Source organism: Mus musculus, chromosome 17 (assembly GCF_000001635.26).
Source record: "Mus musculus strain C57BL/6J chromosome 17, GRCm38.p6 C57BL/6J".
NCBI lineage: Eukaryota > Metazoa > Chordata > Mammalia > Rodentia > Muridae > Mus > Mus musculus.
In genome coordinates this window covers 19,568,885-19,590,441 of record NC_000083.6, presented here as the reverse complement: position 1 = coordinate 19,590,441, position 21,557 = coordinate 19,568,885, and the positions used below count along the sequence as shown (strand labels likewise).

Here is a 21,557-nt window from a genome sequence, read left to right as displayed (position 1 = left end):
ATCTTAAACACGATTTCACAACATTATTCACTTGAAACAAACTTGACTTCTAGGTAAAATTAGAAACACAAATAATTCTTGATTGTGGACAAGAAAACTGAATTTTATAATACCTAGGTTAGTGTTGTTGCAAATCTCTTATGCCAGAGTGATGACAATAAAATACAATAGAAAGGTTATTACCTCCCATGGAAAGAACAACATCCCTTCTCCATTTTCATATGGTTGCCTTTGAAGTTGCTGACGTGTCATCTCATGGAGGCTGTGAGCCACAGCATACACACCATTGTAAATACTTGTGCTCTCTGCATTCATGACCACATCAAATATGTGTCGAGGTAATATATCGAAAGAAGCATTGGTTTGACAGTTGTTCAAAACTTGACAATTAATGTCAGCAAATGAGCACTTGAAAAATAAATACCACAGCTTAGGAAGATAAATGTCTTCTGGGTATTTATTAGGATTAACTGTTTGAATAAATTTGGTAAAATCAAAATTCTCTTTGTAATTGTGCTTAAAAATTAGGCTTCCATGGAATGAGTCTAACATGAAATAGTCAGCTCTGTCAATAACATGGTGTTCAATGTTCATGTTCCAGACATTCCGTGTCAATAACCTTTGTTCAATATTCCTCATTACACCTTCTAGCGAATCAACATCACCATAAACAATTGTTACATTTGTCTCATCCATATGTTCCCAGAATTTGGCAAAATGTGAAGTCCATGTGCCTGGGATCATTTTTACAAAAGCTAGGCAGATGCCTTTTCTCTCCATCTCGTCCCTAAAATCTGATACAATCTTATTTCCTTTGTGGTCATCAGGGAGTATGAGACCAACCCATGACCACCTGAAATGAACCATTAATGAAACAATGGCAAGTGAAAGATATGTGTCCTTGGAGGCCATCTGGTAGAGAGAAGGATACTGATCACGGTCACTTAATAAAGGATCATAAGGTCCAAAATTAATCTTAAAGCAAATTGGATAAAAAAAAGAAAGAATATTACTATCAATCAAAATTTCATTCCTGAAGCAATAGAAAAAGACAGGAGAACATTATAAAGGGACATCCAAGTTACCTAATTTAACAGAAATGTTTGTTAGGACTGTAAGTCTCTCTCAAGGGTTTACTGGATTTCATTTACTACATCCAATCTTTAATTTGCAAGGAAGAGAAATCAGAATTTAACTCCATGTTCTGAGTATTTCTTTGATGTTTAGATAATTGAACAGTCACTCTTTTAGTTTAAAGACAGCTCTAATATGAACAAGGAGAACTGACTTTCAGTTCCCACAATCCAAATTTTCTCACCTGTGGAAATTTAAAGAGTTGAAGCAATGTCCCTATCTGGGCAGATGTTACCCATGATGTTCCTGTGAGTGCTGCAGTGAAATTTCTCTTTTTACAACTATAATTAGGTAAATACTTTCTTTGCACAAGAGCTGTGAGCCAAATAAAAGCATTATCAAGAGTGAACTTCTCAGTGAATCTGACATTGTAAAAATCAAAACCAAGAGATATGTTGGGTAGCAGATTGGGGTTCCCATTGATCTCCTCAATTGCAAATTGCAGAGCAAGAATATACTGGTAGTTCTTAAAGTTATACCTGTGTAAGTGGCATAAAAACACAAAAGGGGATGATCAACTTTACCATACACATCTACATATTTAAGACAGTAAATTATATATTTTAATTTTGAATCTATAAAATATGTAATTTAATTTCTTCAGCATGACCAAATGAATTCCATTAGGTAAATAAGGTTAGTTAAGCTCATTTAACATTACTATCTATTATTTATAGGTCCTCAAAGCATATATTATTTATATTTCATAGATTGATTCTTTATACATTCTGTTTACAAGTTACGAATCATTTTTTCCTCCCAAAAGCCCACCTGTTGGAATGTAGATCTTTTGCTTTTTGCGATCTTCTTATATGAAAACCCACTACTTTATTATCAACTTAACTACTTTTTAAAAAGAGATCTTGATTAAATAATATTCTGAACTTCATTTCATTGCATGTGACCAAGGTAGATATTTCTCTGATGTAAGTTTTGAGTATGGCAGTGTGAAATTACTAATGTCATAGAAAGAAATAGGAAAGCCTGCTTCTGTATCTGAATAGATGACATTAAATGAGTACAGTGCCTTGACCTTTCATTCTTATCATTGTGTATATTATGGTGTTTTTATGTGTGACTGTGTGCATGTATGTCTCTTAAAATGTATGTTTGTATATATTTCAGAAAGAATAAGTTTAAGTCAAGAAAACAACAGGTTGGTGCCTAGCTATTAACTTTATTTATAGTATATTATATTTATTTGATTGTGTAGTTCTGTATTAATGCTCTAATATATCTATGCATTTCATTCATTTACTGCTCAGTTGCTTGCTTCCTTTACTCAGTAACTCTGTATATAACACTTGACTATATGTTGTTGTGTTTATCAAGCTGATATTTTTTATTAGTTATTTTCTCCTTTTACATTTCCAATGCTATCCCAAAAGTCCCCCATCCCCTCCCCCACACACTCCCACTTCTTATCCCTGGAGTTCCCCTGTATTGAGGCATATAAAGTTTGCAAAAGCAACGGGCCTCACTTTCCAATAATGGCCGAGTAGGCCATCTTCTGATACATATGCAGCAAGCACAGGAGCTCCAGGGTGTACTGGTTAGTTCAGATTGTTGTTCCACCTATAGGTTGCAGATCCTTTTAGTTCCTTAGGTACTTTCTCTAGCTCCTCCATTGTGAGCTCTGTGATCCATCCAATAGGTGACTGTGAACAACCACTTCTGTGTTGGCTAGGCCCCGGCTTAGCCTCACAAGAGACAGCTATATCAGGGTCCTTTCAGCAAAATCTTGTGAGTATATGGAATGGTGTCAGCCTTTGGAGGCAGATTATGTGATGGATCCCAGGGTATGTCAATCTCTAGATGGTCTGCCCTTTCATCTCAGCTACAAACTTTATCTCTGTATCTCCTTCCATGGGTGTTTTGTTCCCAATTCTATGAAGGGGCAAATTGTCCACACCTTGGTCTTCTTTTATCTTGGGTATTCTAAGATTCTGGGCTAATATCCACTTATCAGTGATTACATATATTGTGAGTTCTTTTGTTATTGGTTTACCTCACTCATGATGATGCACTCCAGGTCCATCCATTTGCCTAGGAATTTCATAAATTCATTCTTTTTAATAGCTGTGTAGTACTCCATTGTGTAAATGTACCATATTTTCTGTATCCACTCCTCTGTTGAGGGGTGTCTGTTTTTTTTTTTTTTTCAGTTTCTGGCTATTATAATTAAGGCTGCTATGAACATAGTGGAGCATGTGTCCTTCTTACCAGTTGGAGCATCTTCTGGGTATATGCCCAGGAAAGGTATTGTGGGATCCTCAGGTAGTACTATTGTCCAATTTTCTGAGGAACTGCCAGACTGATTTCCAGACTGGTTGTACAAGCTTGAAACCCCACCAATAATGGAGAAGTGTTCCTCTTTCTCCAAATCCTCGCCAGTGTCTGCTGTCATCTGAATTTTTGATATTAGCCATTCTGACTCTTGTGATGTGGAATCTAAGGGATGTTTTGCTTTGCATTTCCCTGATGATTACAGATGCTGAACATTTTTTCAGATTCTTCTCAGCCATTCAATATTCCTCAGGTGAGAATTCTTTGTTTAGCTCTGAGCCCCATTTTAGTGGAGCTATTTGATTTTCTGGACATTACATTCTTGTTATTTATATATATTGGATATTAGTCCCCGATCTGATTTAGGATAGTTAAAGATCCTTTCCCAGTCTGATGGTATCAGGCTGATATTTAACTCAGAAATATCCACCTTTCCCATTTTCCAGACTACTGGGGATAAAGACTTGCATTAGCTTATCTGCCTGCTCGATTTCTTAGTTTTATTATCACATATGCCTAGATCTCTGCACAGCAAACCTATAGATATGCTCTTGATTCTTTCTCATACCCTCCATATAATTACAGGATTACAGGCATATACTCATATTCTTTTGGGAGGTAGGAACTCAATAACTCAGTCTTCTTGTGTTCTACTCTCTGAAAAAATCTTTATCTGTTTATTAATATATTTTGTGGAAAAATACATTTTACCTTAAAAGGCCCCAAACATACCAACAAAAGAATATTAGTAAATATATCTGTCAGAGTGAGTTGATCACAGAAAACAAAACAAAAGTTCATTAAGATTTCTTTGAATTCTTGCAGAAATGGTCTTCAAAATTATCTGATTGTTTTACATCTTAATCCACTGCAGAAAAAGTATAAATTGGCACACACTGGGAAAACATGTTCTTCTCAGAAGTGAAATCCCATCACCAGTGTGACATACTTCTTCTAACAAGTCCGTGTCTACTCTGAATAGGACACACATCCTAACTGTGCACACAGTATGGTCAAAACATCTATACAGAATAGTCTTTGGGCCATTTCTGTACAAACTACTACATTCCATTCCCTGACCCTGATAGTACTGTAGTCATACAATAGTGCATAATATATTTAGTCCACTTTAACTTCCCATACTCTAAAATAACCTCAAGTTTGTTTAAAGTCCAAATTCCAAGTCTCTTTTTAAACATATGCTATCATGCAATGTAAAACCCTAAAAAATAAAAATGAAAATGTAGATCATATACTTTCAACATTTCATGGCACAGGATTTACAATACCATTTCAAATTTGAGGTAAAAGAACATAGTCAGGAAATACTGTACCAAAGCAAGATGAAAAACAAGTTGAGCAAACTCCAAACTCTGAAACTCCATGTTTGATATCAATATATGCTTTACATATCCAATTCCTTTCATCTCTAATCTATGTCAAAATATTTCTTTCTCTTTGGCTTTATCCATTTTCTATTAGTCGTTACCTTGGAGAGTTATATCACAGCTCTTGCCCCTTCAACATCATGAAGCATTCCAGGCTTCTCCCTTGGACTTTGACATAATGGCCCCTCTAAGTCTCTATGCACAGATATTCCTTATATAATCCTGGCCTTAACTGATGTACTTAGTTACAGAGAATGAAGCTAAAGTGTCTTTCAACAATACTCGACTCTTAGTGCCAGAACCAGATGTCAAAACCTGCTAAGATATGCTAAATGCTAGGGCAGAAAATTGGCTCCCTTGTAAAATTAAATCTTTACCACTTTTCTATTCTTGTTGTTTTCCTTTACTTTCTCAATTTTGATATCCTGAAAAAACTATCTATAGACAAGGCTAGTAACCTTAAATTCCTTTCCCAAATTGGAGGCATAGATCGGTAGAATTTTGCCCAGAAATTTTTGTTCCCTTTATTTCATATAGCGTCAGGCTTTCCTTTAAGATCTTCATGTGGTTGAACACAGGAATTAGGTCAATGGCAGTTTTTAGTCCTATTTTCTCCTCAATCTGCTGTGTATTTTTGGTTCTAAGGTTTGTATTTTTTCTATTTTTCTTTTTTTTTTCTTTTTTTTCCTATTTTGAGACGAGGTTACTCTTTATAGCCCTGGATGACCTGGAACTCACTCTTGCAGAACTGGCTGTCCTTGAACTCAGAAATGCACCTGCCCTGCATCCCAAGTGCTGGGATTAAAGGCATGTGCCACCACTGCCCAGATGTGTGCTTTTCTTTATATATCTTCATATGCTTAAATACTAATATTCACATGGCAATATCAATAAGAGGCTGTGTTGAGATTTTCTTTGCTAATGGAATAAATATATTACCACTTTATCTTCAGGGTCACTTTTTGTACTCGGTCAAATGCAGCATCATTCTTTTCCAAGATATTAAAGAGTAATTTCTAGTAGACACTAGCATTCATTTCCTCTCTGTCCACTTGAGCCAGGAACTCGTAGATCAAATTACACTCAGCAATACTTTTTTTCACATTCTTCCTTGAAAGGCTTATTAAGCAGCACTTAAAGGATTTCACTACTTTCCTCCAAAAACAAAAAAACAAACAAAAAATTCTAAAATCAATATTTCTTCAAACCAAAAACATTACCCTTAAAAGCATAACCATTTCTCTAGTGTCAACTTCTGTCTTCTTTACATTTGGTAGAAGTGAAGACACACAATGACCATAAAAAGTATGAAAAAAAACTTTAAATTACAGAGATTTTCTCTATTTCATACTAGAGGAAAGCATTCTAGTGTGCAGGCAGTAATGGTCTTGTATAAGGACCTGAGAGTTCTACATTTTCATCCACAAAAAGCAGGAGTGAAGACAATGGGTAAAACCAAGCTTCATTGTGTTCAAAACCACTCATGTATAGGGAATCACTAATTTTACTAAGGCCACACCTACTGCAACAAGGCCACTGACTATGGGCTAGGCATTCACACACTTGAGTCTATCCGGCCCACTTCTACCCAAAGCACAAAACAATTGCTATTTGATAACTTTTTTCTGTGAGTGCAGAGATGATTTGATGATGTTTTAAGATTTCGCTAAATTACCTTCCAAAAAAACAGCGGGGAGTGGGGTGGGGAGGAGCAACAATTTTTCTTAGCATTCATGCATAGGACCAGAAAACATAGAAGGAACTTAAACACGTCCAATAGAGAAAAGGAAATTTCTAAATTGAAGCAAGATTTGCAATTCTTTAACTTGGGGCTAACATTGTAAAATAGCTATAAAAGAGTGACACAGATTTTTATAAAGGAGCTTGTCCTTAGTATTTAAGAAACAATAATTATTGTCATTTGCTCCATTTGTTATGCAAAGTTTTCTTGTGTGAGGAAAATCATTTTAAGATCTTAACAATTAAGGTAACTTGTTTGAGAAGTAATCATGTATAAATATTTCTGTAGAGGATCAGTCCTGTAATGCCAGTGGTTGATTGCTGAACCTGTTAGAGAGTTCCCCATTAACCAATGGATTGGTTGCCAGAGACTATTGGATTACCTCTGTTTTATGAGAGGCCTGAGGTAGGTTCCTCATACTGTATGATAAGACACCTGTATTATTAGGTGTTATAGTAGCACCAGGTAAGGCAGTGCCATTTTTATGAAAGCTATTTTGGCACTCTTTATACCAGTGATACCTTTCAGACAAGGAGGATACCCTGTTGTATTTCTGCTCTGAGTTGGACCAGAAGCATTAAAATTCATGGTACCTTCTGTCATTCTGGGACATTATGTGCTGATGAGTCAAGGGATGTTACTTGAATAATGTTTTGAACTAAACCTGATTTATTAAAGATTTTCTGTCCTTGATTATTATAATTTTGGATAGTCTTCTGGCCTTGCAAGGTTGTTGTAATGGATATAACTTGAAAATATGAAGTAGCACATGCTTTAAATAAATTTCCAGAGTTTTTCATTGTCTTTAGAAGGGATTGACAAGTAGGTATAGCATTCTCAAAGGCCAAATGTTTTCAAGCACTATCTATTGCTTCAGAGCCTCTATCAGTTAGGCAACAGAGTCCTCAAAATATTTTTTCTTGTTTCTGTATTATATTAGCAAGCATTTTGCTATTTCTATCTCCACTGTGCAAGCATCTCCCTGCTTCTAAATTTGCAGCTGCTAATTTTTACTAGAACTTCCTTTGTCATTTTTTGGTGAGTTGTTTCTTCAAATTATTCCCCCATAAACATCTCATATGTTATCTCTTTCATTCAACTCTTTTCTTCAGACATCTTAGATAACTCTTTTTGTGTCAGGTTCATATATACATATATACATATATATATATATATATATATATATATATATATATATATATATATTCGCAACATTCTTTGATTAGGCAGGCTATGGCTATTTTAAAATTCTCAGGAGGAATCATAAACAATTTAAATGGTAATGTTTCCTTAAGAAATCATTATACTCTTTGTTGTTCTCCATAATCACTGTAAAACAGCCAGACAAATTACCCTGTTCTGAATTTTGGAAAACACCTGCATTAAATCCGGTAGACCTCTTTGGTTTCGTTTTATAATTTTCAGGGAGTCTTTTGGAATGACTTATATTTAAATGCTTTAGGGTGGGGCACTTATGTTCATTATGTTTTCTTAGTTTCTTTTCTGAGTCAGTTTCCTCTTCAGAGATTGATTTTTCCCTTTTTGTTTTATCACTACCCTCTTGTGAGCTACTTTTCACAGACTTTTATGTTGAGGAATAAACATTGCTCTTAGATCCCGATCAAGACAGTAGTCATTAATTCCCCTCAAAAGAAGGTGAATCTAATGTCTCCTGAGCACATATGCCTTTTTTGTCATTTGTGAATGCCTTCCTAAGTACAGTCCAAATAGTAAATGCTGTAAGGGACATACCTAATCCTCCATTCTCTGTAATCAAGTTGTTAATATCTAACCCTGTTTTCTCCCATACATCTATATCTAAATGTTTCTTCATGGAAACCAAGGACTGACTGTTTATAAAAACTAAAGAAAGTCAGTCAGCTGGCTAGTGCTAAACTTAATGACTATTTTCTTTAAGGGTTTGCTAAATAACATCTCTAAAACACTCTCTCTCATTATAATCACTTTGTGCCATCCTGAGAGATACAGGAAATGATCACAACCCAGACCTGAAGGCTCCTGATCTAAGTTTGGTGCTGACAGCACCCACCAAAAATGCTGAGAGAACAGCCTGGTGCCAGCAATCAATTTTACCCAGAGCTGATGGCAGTTTATACTCTGGGCACATATGGTACTCAACCAACCCAACCGAGTGCTGATGGTCCCCATTATCAGCCTCTGCTGATTGTATTAGGCAAAAAGAACTCTTGTTTCTCACACTCAATAACAACATACTCCCTGGCCAATGGGTTTCTAAGGTCCAGTTGAGAGTCCTGTCTGTGTGGACATAACTTCTTTACAGTTTCTATTGTAAGATCCAATTTATATTACAGTAGCCTCCTGACCTAGAGAGGGTAGAGAGTTAGTCTCCAGTGTGGCTTTAAAGTCTGAGGGTCTCTGGACATTTTAGCATTCCAGATATAATGAAATGCTGATGATAACTTCCAAAAGTCCTAAAAGCTTTCTTGCTCTTTTTGGTGGTAAAAGGCTGCTGTTTAGGAGAATGATATCTGTATCCTGGAAACAAGTAACGTGTCCTTTGATCTATCTGAGCAAGACCTGCACATGTTTATTCTGTAGTTCAATGTCTCAGGAAGAAAAAAGGACACTTTGAGAAGTGATTTTACAGTTTATTTCTGATGCTAACTATCAACAAACTAAGGAAAACCATAAAGATGCTAAGTGGGCAAGTGAAATTTTTTCTTTCTCTCCCTTTCTTTGTCAAAGAAGTGTTCTGTCCAAAAGAAAAAAAAAATCTCCTTATCTCAGTTCCTCTGACACTTCTCTTGGTCATCAGCACTTATACATCTTTCAGAATAATTGATCATATATGAAAATGTTCATCACAAGTTCACACATAAATCAAATCATAAATTAAAATAGCAGTTTACAGAAGAGAATATCTACATGTGTATCCATTAGGAGTAATTATCTGCCTAAACATCCATCACCTGTCATAGCTCCACAGGTTCATTGAAAGTTAAAAAACATAACCAAGTAACTAGTAAATCTGCTATTGATAAATTCAGTCAATGGTTTATCTTCACTCCTTCACCTATAATAAACCACAGTTCCCTTTTTATGACCTTGTTGATTTGTTTTAAAACTTCTTGGAATATACTCTGAATATTACAAAGTCTGTTCACTCTCTAGCAGAAATTAACTGGTGATACATGGGACATTAGCAGAGTTCTCATTTTAGTTATGACTATCTGAAAAGGATCTAATAGATGTCCAACTGTGAAAAAGCTTAATAAACAGATTTAATTTTATGAATTCTTAGAGGATCATCATTAAGAATTAAGAAGTCATCCATTTTTCTATATAGCATTACTACAAGAGAGTACATCTTCCTGGATCTACAGAGATCTGCTCAAATAATTGAGCAAATACCTACCGATTATTATGTATGTTTAATAGTAACAGTAAAAAGATATTTACAGCAGGAATCTTCCCTAAAATGATTTATTCCTAATCCTTGACTATTGGAGCTTCATCATACATTTAATCTAAAGCAAAGTCATTTCAAGAAGATCACTTGCAAGTTATAAGCTTGTCCTATAATAGATCCAGTCAAAACTTGGTATTAGGCATGATAGATATGGAAAGAAATGGTGGGTACTGAACTATCTGGGAGCTCTGGAAAATATGATCAATGAACTGAATTTTTTAAAAGTTTAAATATATTATCATTATTAAGGTTTTCAGGGAAAAATTTATGGTGGAGAGAAGTACTTTCTGAGGAATTAAGGGTGTCATTTTTCCAGAGAATCCAAGGTTGAATTCCAGAAATTCAATGTGTACAAACATGAAAGGTCATATATTCACAAATAAACAAAGACACATTCACTTATAAAAATAAAGAGAAAACATAGTCATAATAATATCAATATGATGACAAGCAATAGAGTCATTTGAAAGTAAAAAGCATGATCAACAACCTAGCAGCCTTGGTATAGGACAATTGCTCATTAAACCTACTTGAGAACATCGTGTTGGAGTTCATCAAAAGACCCTCACTCACAAAGACCACAGAGATCACCATGATTGCACACCTCATGAGGATTTTTTATTGATACAACATGTTGGGGACTCCCATCTAAGCACACAGGGCAGACAAAAGAAACAGAACAAAGAAAGAACACTTTTTATACCTTGTAAGGGGCAGATCTGAGCAACAGGGTAACTGGCTTATTCTAATTGGTGTAGCAAGTAACCTTTTCAGACATTGGTTGGTTTGTATAGTGACAACCTCTGGCCTAGTGACTCACTTTGCTTGTACCATGTTGGGTTATTATGTCACAGGGAATCATAGCAAGGTTAGGGCAGTTTGTGTTTTCTTTTGTTTTTCTCAAAATTCAGTGTGGAGTGTAAGAGAGTTCTTCTGAGAACTGTTATTTTTGTTATGATTATTTCTCTGAGAACAGCTAATGTTTTTTGACAGCTGTATGCTTAATCATTTTGACAACTAAAACTATGTTTTTACATTTGTTTAGTCAGCCAGCTTTCTTATCTGGCTCTGCACTTGGTCTGCTGGTACAGTTGGGAAAGTCTTTTCTGAAGTGGGAAGGTACTAGGTGGTCTTAAATTCATGTTTTATATTACACTGTTTGATATTAATTATAAAGTTCCATGGTGAATGCATGCACGTGTTTTGAAATTAAAGTTATTTTTTACTTAAATAATAAAAATGATCTTTGATATCATACACAGAAATGAAAAAAAATTAGTAAATGGTAATTTTAAATGAAAGCAGAGAGATAAAAATACAAATGAAGTAAAATAGCTCATAGGTAAAATTTATTTGTGGGATATATAATTTAAGCAAAAAGATCAATGACGTTTTTCATGTATAAATATTATATATCCAAATAAATACATACAAAAATTCAAAGATATATATGATTTTTGAAAGTTCCACACATGTGAGGAATTAAGTAATAACTGTTACTAATAGAGCAAAGGAACTCAAAATTTACAGTCACAGATTAATGATCAGAGGCAACATCAAACTCTTTTGCACACCGAATATTTAAAAACCATGCTTTATAATAAATATATTTTGAAAATTAAAACTATTTTTTCATTTTTCTTAAGATCATAAAATACATCATTTCCCTCTTCCATTCTTTATGCAAATTCTTGTGCACTTCATTTCTTATTTTAATTTCAAGAACTCAACATTCATAAGTTGCCTAGATGGACTGAAACTTACACAACACAAACACATGCATACACACACACACACACACACACACACACACAATTGCTGGTAACTAAAGGATGCTGTGAAATAGTTTACCAAGGTGTAATATACTTTCATAAGAAAGATTATTACTTGCACAAGTAAAAATTTACTTAATGAATATGAATTTTTGAGTTGGATGCACTCATCTGCCTCTAAAAGATGAATGGTAAAATAATCTTTTCAGGGCTAATAAAAAGCACCATGAGTCCTTACCACAGAGAGAACTTTAAAAACAAACTTATGCTCCCAATTCTGCCATACATGCTATGAGCTGCTTTTCTTTGTACTTATAAATTTGATTGAATATACCTCTGGAGATTATATCGTCCTTAGAATACACACAAAGAAAAAGAGACAAAAAAAGACATTACTGCCAATGAAAAGAGTAAATGGGATTAATCAAGCTGATTGGTTATAAACAGGGTAGATTAAAAAATCTGGCTTGGATAAAATCAACTTATTTACCTGATTAAAAAACATACATGAACATTTCTGTCCAACTCAGCAATAGATGTCTGACACTATCAATTAACCTGGATTATTTAACTAAGAATCAGCACCAAGATGAAAATCTCATAGCCAGTAAGTCTTGGTAGGCACATACATAAAAATCAGAATAAATACTGCAAAATGTCTGAGGAAAAAATTAACTTATCAAACAAACTCTTATAATAAAGCATGAGATAGATGACATATCTATGGAGTCCAGATGTATTCACAACTTCAAAACGTGACACTGTTAATTCTGGAATCAGCTGCATGTAACACATGTGGCCTCTTTATTGAAGTATCACAACACACAGAGAACTTACAGCTTTTAGTGACATCACCTAATATCCCAGGCACAATCAGGATTTCCAAAATGCTAAAAGGAGCAATGTAAGGCTTAGAATAAATCATCATTCCTTGAAGTCAAAACACTGAAAATTATTCAGATATTGTGGCATAACAAGAATGGCAAATAAGAGGTTAAGGTTACCAATCAAAGAAAAAACTAAAGTGAATACAGTCGATGTTTCCATTTCCATTCTGGCTGAGTGAGGAAAATGTTCTAAAAGGAAGATTAAACTGATGAAAATATTTTAGAAATTCTAAGATTAAATTTTTCAAAATAAAAAGTAAAAAAGTAAATTTTAATTACTACACCCTCTAAGTCATAAGAATTCTGAACTTGGAAAAGAAATATATGTACTTACTGTATTTGATTGTCCAAATATTCATATGGTACAGTTGAATGTGGCATTTTCTTTTCCGTGTAGAAAGTATGAAGAGGGAAAAATGCACCAACCACAACATCTCCTTCATGGTGAAATTCTTCAGTGATTATGAAATAACATCTACTGATATTATAGGTAAAAGCAGAGACAAATTTGGGAATATCCAAAAGCCTGAAGATAAAAATCCAGAGGAGCATCCTATTGGTACATGGGTCTGCTTAATGCAAAACTGTGTTCAGTACATATATGTTTGGTTCATGTTTTGTGACCATGTATGTTTTGTATTTGTTGATGAGTCAGTCTGTCACAATAATTATTCCAAGGCATTGAGAATGACATTAGGAATTTTGAAACTATTTTTTAACATGGACTGTGGTACTTAAGCCCTATATTCAAGTTAAAAAACAAAAGTTCAGAAATATGTTTGTTCATATTCTTCACTAGCCAAAGGCACTATGACTTCAGCACAGACTAAAAACAGCAAGAGCTTAGGGTTGATCTCTTGGGATGAGTTAGCTAACCATATGAAGCAAGAAACTTTTAATATAAAAAAAATAATAATATAGGCTGATCCCCACAGGCTCCATCACAGGAGGCCAAGCAACTGAAAAGGGAAAAGACTAAAAATAAAGCAATGCAGGTATAATCACTCAAAATTAATATATTGAAGGGTTTTGGAGGCAACTAACAAGTAAGAACTTTGGGGAACAACTTCCAAGATAATTTATACAATACACATTCGTTTAGGTTAGCCCAACTTTTCCTGCTTTTAATTCAAGAAATGGACTTTATCTCTAATATCTGTAAACTTTATACAATAAGAATACTTTTGAGAATTGTCAGCGTAATGGAATGAGCTTCCAGCTCAGCCAGTGTAGTGGTGGATTCACAGACTAGGACTCTGGTGATGGCTTTAAAGTTTGAGGGTCTCCAAGTTTTCTAGCTCTCTAATTATACTGAAATGATGATGATAACTTCTAAAAAGTCCTGAAAAGTTTCTTGCTCTTTCTAAGGGTAAAAGATTGCTGGCTTAGGCGATTAACTGTAGCCCAACAGAAGAGGATTAAGTAATGCAGCCTTTGTTCTATCTCAGCAGGAACTGCTGGGCTCTAAATTTCAGCCTGCTAGTCAGAAGATACAGGAAGAGAAAACACTTAGAGAAGAGATTATTACCAAGTTGTAAAAAAAAAAATCTTATGAAAGCAATCTAACAGGATAAGCAGAGAGATCCTAAGTGAGTAAAGGGAAAAATTCTCTAAGTGAGGAAAGGGAAAAGATTCTAGTCAATGTGGGGAAAGGCAAAAAAGTCTCCTCTATTGATTTTAGTTCTGTTTCATTTCTTTGTTCTTATCCTGTCTCATGGGATTCATTTATTCGTGGGTGCGAGGGGGACCAAAAACCTGGAAGAAAATGGGAGGAAGGGGAAGAAAAGCAGAAGACCAAGCAAATAGTTGTCAAGGTCTCTGTTTATTAGGCTGAGGTGCCTGGTTTTAAAGCATATATCATGGAGAATAGGGAGGAGTCGGGGGGGGGGGGAATTTAACAAAGAACAAAAAAAAAAATGGGCATCTGCTGACATGATGGCCGAAGTCAGGATCCAGGTGGCAAGCACTCTGTGTCTTATCTCTGGAACATAGATCTTCTTTGACAGCATTGGGGTGTAAGGCTGGGCTCAGGCATAACTCATGGCCTTGGAAGTCATAGGAGTTCAGGAAGAGATAGGAGAGGGGACTATAATTCAGCTTTTATAGCCTCAGATGCCAGAAAGGGAACAGGGAGGAGGGAGTGACAACCAACCCCAAGCACTAGGCCATTTAGCCTGTCAGGATGGGAGATTGTGAAAAGCTCACTTTCTCAAAGTATGGTCTCTGACATATTGTCAGTACTTAAATATCTTGGAGAATACATGATCACATGTTACAAAGATCATCACAAATTCACACAAAACATAAAATCAAGAAATGAAATAGAAGTTTACAACAGCAAAAGTTTACATGCATATTCATTAGAGTAATTATCTAGCTAAACATCCATCACCTGTCTGAGCTCCACAGGTTCACTGAAGGTTTAAAACCTTAACTAAATTATTAGTGAAGTTTTGTGTAGATAAACCCAGTCAATATTTTATTTTTTGTCCTAGCACCTATAGTAAATAGCTAGTTCCCTTTTACTGACCTTTGGTTAATTGATTTACAACCTCTTGAAATGTGCTCTGGGTAGGGGAAAGTCTGGTTACCATATAAGAGCAATTAACTGGTGACACTTGGTTGACTGACAGGGTTCTTATTACAGATTTGACTATCAAAAAAATGACCTATTAACAGTCTCATTATAAAAAAGCTTAATAATCACAGATAGCATTTTAGGAATCCTTATAGGGTCATCATTAAGGCTTAGGTAGTCTATATGTCAATATATCATCAACAAAATAGTACATCTTTGAGTATCTGCACAGATGTGCTCTGACTTAGTGAGTGTTAAATATGTTTAATAATAACAGGAAAGCATATTAATAGCAGGAATTGTTCCTAAAATGTGTCCCTCATAGCCTTGCTTAAGGAGGGCTCACCTGTTGCAGACTATATAATAATATGAGGCAGGCCAATTCAGGATGATCACCTGCTACTTATTAGATTGTCCCATTATGACTCCTGACAGGGTAAGAATTATTAATAAAATGTCTACTTCATTTGTATTTACAATTTTCAGGAAATTACTTCTAATCTATCTTATTTAGTGCAAAGTTCTGAAAAGGATTTATGTCAAATTAACACAATTAAAAGTATTTTAAAAGTTTATAATTAGAAGATAATCTAAGGAAATCTTATTTGGGGGTTTTATGAATATGATAATATTATCAGAAATTAACTGATTAATGTTAAACACTGCACTTTGGCATGACTATCATTAATCTACTTTTCAAACTCATCAAATACTTGAGAGGAAAAAATTTGCCTGAGTAAGCAGGATATGCAAACCAACTAGCTTCTGTTTGAAAAAAAAAAAAAAAAAAAGACAGAGATATACTGGCTCCTAGTACAATCGCCCATCTGTTTCAGTGGAGACATCCATTTTAGCAGCCATGCCTAGAAGTTCTGACTGTAAAGCAGAAATTTGGAGGAATCGCCTACGTTGTCTAGGAAATGTTGGGTAAGTTCCTATCAAGTATCTTGCTTGTCAACAATTTGGACTCTGTACTGTCATCAGTAAAGGTAAAGTGGACAGTTTTCTCAAATTTGTAGCAAAGTCAGGGGGAAGATTGATTTTTGCCCATCATCTTCTTTGGAGGAGATTCAGAGTGTTGCCTTTCTTGATGTGTATCTTTATCACAAAAAAGCTTTTTTTTTTTTTTTTTAATATCTTAAATGCCACAATCCCAAGTTATCTGTAGTCTGTCTAAATTCTTTCTGGATAGAAAAAGTTTTGCTTGTTTCTTGATACTCATTCTAAGCTTAAGCAGACAATGTTAGGCTTATTCACTTAATTAAGTACATCAATTCTGAGCATGGCTCCAGTGGTAATTCTTAATGCACTAAAGGATTTGAGTATTTGTAAGGTGACTGACTTCCAACATGAATTTCTTAATTATTACTATCAGTTTATAATAGTAGCTTTTATACGTGTAGAAAGTTAAACTAAGGATTTTAAATTCAAACTCTTTTATTATCAAATTAAATATGTAATCATGGACATAATTTAAATGGTAACAGGCCACTAAACTGAATATGAATATAAGCAAAATTTTTTTTAAAAGTCCATGCATGGGTTAAAGAGAAAAGGTTAATTCTAATTTACCAAAACTGTCTTCCAGGATATCATAGAGAAGTCTTAGTAGCCAGCATTGACTTTGACATAGCAATAGGTACCAGTCATATATTAATGGAAGAGACATAAGTTGTGCTTCTCAGAGATAGGAGAACTACTCACTTTTTAGGCAGTAGTCACCTTCTTCAACCTTCTGATGGATTGTATCTTCTGTCTAAATCACTGCCATTGGAAAAGGATTTTCTTGGGAGATCAAAAAAATCGGTTGTTCCTTATTTAACAGCTTGGTGATGAACAACTGGCAAAGAGATAAGTAGTTAGGCATAAATCTTTAATTATTGTTAATCTAATTAGGTCTTTATGACATTAAATTTTCAATCATCTTCCAAAAATCCTTATCAACATATCTCCAGACATTTGTCCCTTTAATATTCTAAATGGAGATATAATATTCTACCCTTCTTCTACTTTTCATCACAAAATTACCTCTAGTTTCACACCCTAACACTAGACAGAAGAGAAAGGAGAGAGGAGAAAGAGAGACAAAGAATCACTGGATATTTTTTCTTCCATCTTTGACCATCAACAAACTGCAAACAACCTCGCTATATGACCAAAATTTGTCAGCAGCAACCTTTCACCCCACCTCTCACAGGAATGAGAGAATTGTTCTCTACAGAAAGTTTCTTCAACAAAATGTTTGGAGACACAAAGTAAATAAGGATATTGGCAAAGTGTTGGGAGCACTGGCTCTTTCGTTCATTATAAAGGCCTTTTGGAAACATCTGACCAGAAAATTACAAGCCCACATGATGCAGTCATTGAATCTGGAACAACTAGGGCTAGTATCTTTGAAGCTGTCTTGGAATGCAGATTTTGAGGGAACAGCTCTACCAGGCAGGACCCTGGAAGAGTTGTTGATATTACCATCTTCGAAGTGATTCTTGTCAGGATATTAAATTTAATGGTGTCTGTGTGCTTTTAATTTGAAAATCTGCAATGCTTTAAAAGTAACAATGTAGGGACACGTTTGTACTGATATATTATGAAATGTGTGGTATGCACAAAGCAGCTAATATTTTCTCTGCTCTGTGCATGAGCATGTGAATGAAATCTGTTGATCTTTTTAAGCCATTTTGGAGTGCATAAAGTAAGTGTAATAGTGGGTCATATCACCAATTGTGACTTACTTCTGAGTTGATGATATGTAACAATAAATCAAGGATTCCAGATTGTCAAAAGCTTCATTAGCTACTGTACAGACATTTATGTCTCCTTCAGTTATCTCACTGATTGTTGCAAGTGTTCTGGGAAAAAAAATGAGTGTTGTGACCTGTATGGTTATCATTAATACCTAAACCAGGAAGAAGTTTCAAGCATTCAGATATTGTTGACCTCTCTTTCTTTTGAGTTGTTCCCATGTAATGGGTTCAGCTTTTATGCCTTCACCTGCTATGTTGTCATTTTCATCTCTTCTTTGTACTTTCCATGGTAGGAATCAAGAGTTTTTAGACTGTGTTGCTGACATACAAAATTTTGAAGTTAATAAATCATTATAAAACATGTCTCTAACTGGGCAGTGGTGGCTCATGCCTGTAATCCCAACACTTGAGAGACAGAGGCATGCGGATTTTTGAGTTCAAGACCAGCCTCATGTACAGAGTGAGTGTTCCAGTATAGCCAGGGCTATAGTGAGAAACACTGTGTCGGAAAAAAAAAGAAAGAAAGAAAAAAAAGAAAAGAAAAGAAAAGAAAAGAAAAGAAAAGAAAAGAAATAAAGAAAAAACGCATCTCCAGGAGGTCTCATATCCCTCATTTATTATTATCTTGTTTAAAATCCAGAATCCAGTTAGATTTTTCTAAAATTGTTTGATCACTAGGATTGTACAGTGTACCCATAATAGGTTTTATGTTATAATATGAATTTTTTTAATTTAACTGCATACATAAACCAGAACATTATCAGCTTTAATGTATAAAAGTACTCCCATGATAGCGATCAGTAAGACTTAAGGATTTAATTCAATGATGAGCCAAAGCCAATTAATATCACCCAGTAATTTTCTGAAATAACCAGTAGTTGGTAACTGATCTTGTATAATCTCTACTTTACCTTACTGAATTTTCTGAAGACATAGCAAACATTGTAAATAGTTGATAGAATCCCCACTTTGTATTTTTCCAGAAAAAAATTTGCAATCACAAGTAAGGCAAAATATTTTTACTTCAATTAGTAATTTTTTAAGGTATCAATATTGGGATAATTCAATAGTATATCATTCATTTCATGATGTGATATAGATTGGGGAAACTGTTTAGTATTATTTATAGTATATGCTTTAAAATTTTTGAAAAAAGTAATAGCTGTTTAGAAATCCTTATGCCAACTTTTCCTTGACATCTTTTTTTTTGTGGGGGGGCACACTCAAGAGTAATTCTCTTTGTCCTGTTACTTTAAGGGTATAGTAAATGAAATAATCTTTTAAATTAATCACTAAAATATATCATGACTTAGATACCAAAAATTTTAATGATAAATCATGTTACAGAGAACAAATGGGATGAATTTATTTATAGCTTCTAATTCTATTCACATTCATTATTATATGAATTTTTAATGAAAAATATTGGAGATTTCTAAGCATAGGTGGACTCTTCTATACATCCAGTTTCTTTCTCTTCTTGGACCAACTCTGATAAGGCCTGTAACTTTTTTTTTTTTTAAACTTAAATGCCACTGTTCTACATGACTATATTTGTTAGTTAACCATTTCAATGGCATAATGCAGTGACCCATTTCAAACATTTGGAGAGTCAAAATATGTTGTTAGTTGTTTTTTATAATATTTTCCAATCTTTATCTGGAACATGCCCTTATTTACTGCTTCTATATGAAGTTGAAGAAACATTAGTCTATTTGTTCCACTGGTATAATAGATTACTTCCACATAATTCCAAGACTGTATCTGCTACATACAGCTTTCATCTCAACATTTGAAATTCTGGACCAATACATATAATCTATTTTAGACTCTGTTTTGTCTGAGGAAATGTCCCAGGCCCCAGTACAGGTAGACTTTTTGAGGTGACCAAGTTGAATTTCAAGAGTCATGTCATGTGAAATTATCATTACATTTGTCCTGGCATTTACTAGGCCATCAATCCCAATTCCATCTAACTGTAACTTTAACTTTGGCCTAAGATCTAGTTTAATATTTATAGCACTTACAGTTAGCCAAAATATGTTTTTCCTGATATTCGTAAAATTTATTCTACATATTAGAATTGGTTTGCCCCTTTTAAATGAGTTACATATAGGTAATTTTAGAGCAAATCACTGTCATATCAAGCATTAATGTTTCAATTTGCTCTCTAGAAGGGTATCCCAATGAATGGCAGAATAAATAGCTCATTTAATTTTATTTGGGGAGAGAGGGTCCAGAGTAAGCCCCCAGGCTATTTTATAATAGTAAGCAATTTCCTCATATTCATATGATGAACTATATTCATAAGCTCTGTGTGCCTTTTTGATTTCTTATACTTGGGCCAGGAAACCTTCTCTTTGATAATTATAAACAATGACTTCATGAAGTTTGTAAGCAAACGTTGGAACTAGAAAATATCAACTTGAGTGAGGTAACCCAGACAGAAAACTACACACATTGTATACACTTACTAATAAGTAGATATTAACCCAAAAGTTCACAATGCCTAGGCTTTCTTATGCCTATGGGTCATATGGAATAAATAAGGAAGGAGCATGAAATAAGGATGATTGTATCAGAAACTGGAGGAGATGTCAGAGATGTACAAAGGATCAGGAAACTGATCAAAATTCGGTAGCAGGTGAGATGAGGAACTGGGTTTGGCCAATGGAGGATCCCAGACACCAGAAAAGTGTGAGGTTCCCATGACCCAGAGAAAGGGTCTTTAGCCATGATGCACAGAGAAGGGGGAGATAGAACCTATGGAGACCACCTCCCGTAGATAGAAACTGTCCCAGTTCGAGGGATGTGGCTACCAACCTGTCTAAAAGCTTTTTTAACCCAGAAATGTTCCTGCCCAAGGAAGAACAGGGACAAAAAAATGGAACAGAGACTGAAGGTCAGGCCATTAGGGGACAGCCCCAACTGGGGATTAATGATGTTTAAAGACAGCAAACCCAACACTGTTGCTGTGGTCAAGTGGCATTTGCTGACAGGAACCTAGTGTTGTGGGCCCTTGTGAGGTCTAGCCAGTAGTTGACCAATGCAGATGCAGATACTTGGAACCAACCATCAGACTGAACTTAGGGAACCTGGTGATGGAGCTGGCAGAAAGATTGGAGGAGTGTAGGGGGATTGCAACCCCATTAGAAGAACAACATATTTTGGCCAGTCTATCAAGTTCTCCCAAAGGCTAGACCACCAACCAAGGAGTACACTTGGAGGACTCCATGGCTACAGATGTATATGTAGTAGAGCATGGCCTTACCTAACAACAATAGGAGGGGAGGACCTTGATCTCTGGTAGGTTTGTTGCCCCCATGGAAGAGGATGCTGGAGTGTTGGGCCTGGAAAGTGTGGGTTGTTATGGAAGCACTCTCATAAAGGCAAGGGGGAGAGGGAAGTGCAGATGTGGGATGCTGAGGTTGGTGGATAGGATTACTGGAAAGTTCAATATCAATGGATGAGGATTTTATGGGAGGGGTAATATGGAAGTGGTATATCATTTAAGATGTAAATGAATGTTATGATGAATAAAAAAAAGATGACAGGAAATTGTTAGTATCACTGTAC

The 21,557-nt window shown here is 35.0% G+C and overlaps 1 protein-coding gene across 1 annotated transcript in view; it reads right to left on the bottom strand.

Moving 5' to 3' along the window:
• The window catches only part of Vmn2r101 (vomeronasal 2, receptor 101), a 35,087-nt gene extending 21,876 nt beyond the window's left edge, over positions 1-13,211 (bottom strand). Inside the window, exons 1-3 of the mRNA NM_001104563.1 lie at positions 12,994-13,211; positions 1,319-1,613; positions 184-975 (exon numbers count right to left, since the gene is read on the bottom strand). Of these exons, the coding sequence (NP_001098033.1) occupies positions 184-975; positions 1,319-1,613; positions 12,994-13,211 (1,305 nt within the window). The remainder of the gene's footprint in view (positions 1-183; positions 976-1,318; positions 1,614-12,993) is intronic.
• Between the last annotated feature and the right edge of the window lie 8,346 nt (positions 13,212-21,557).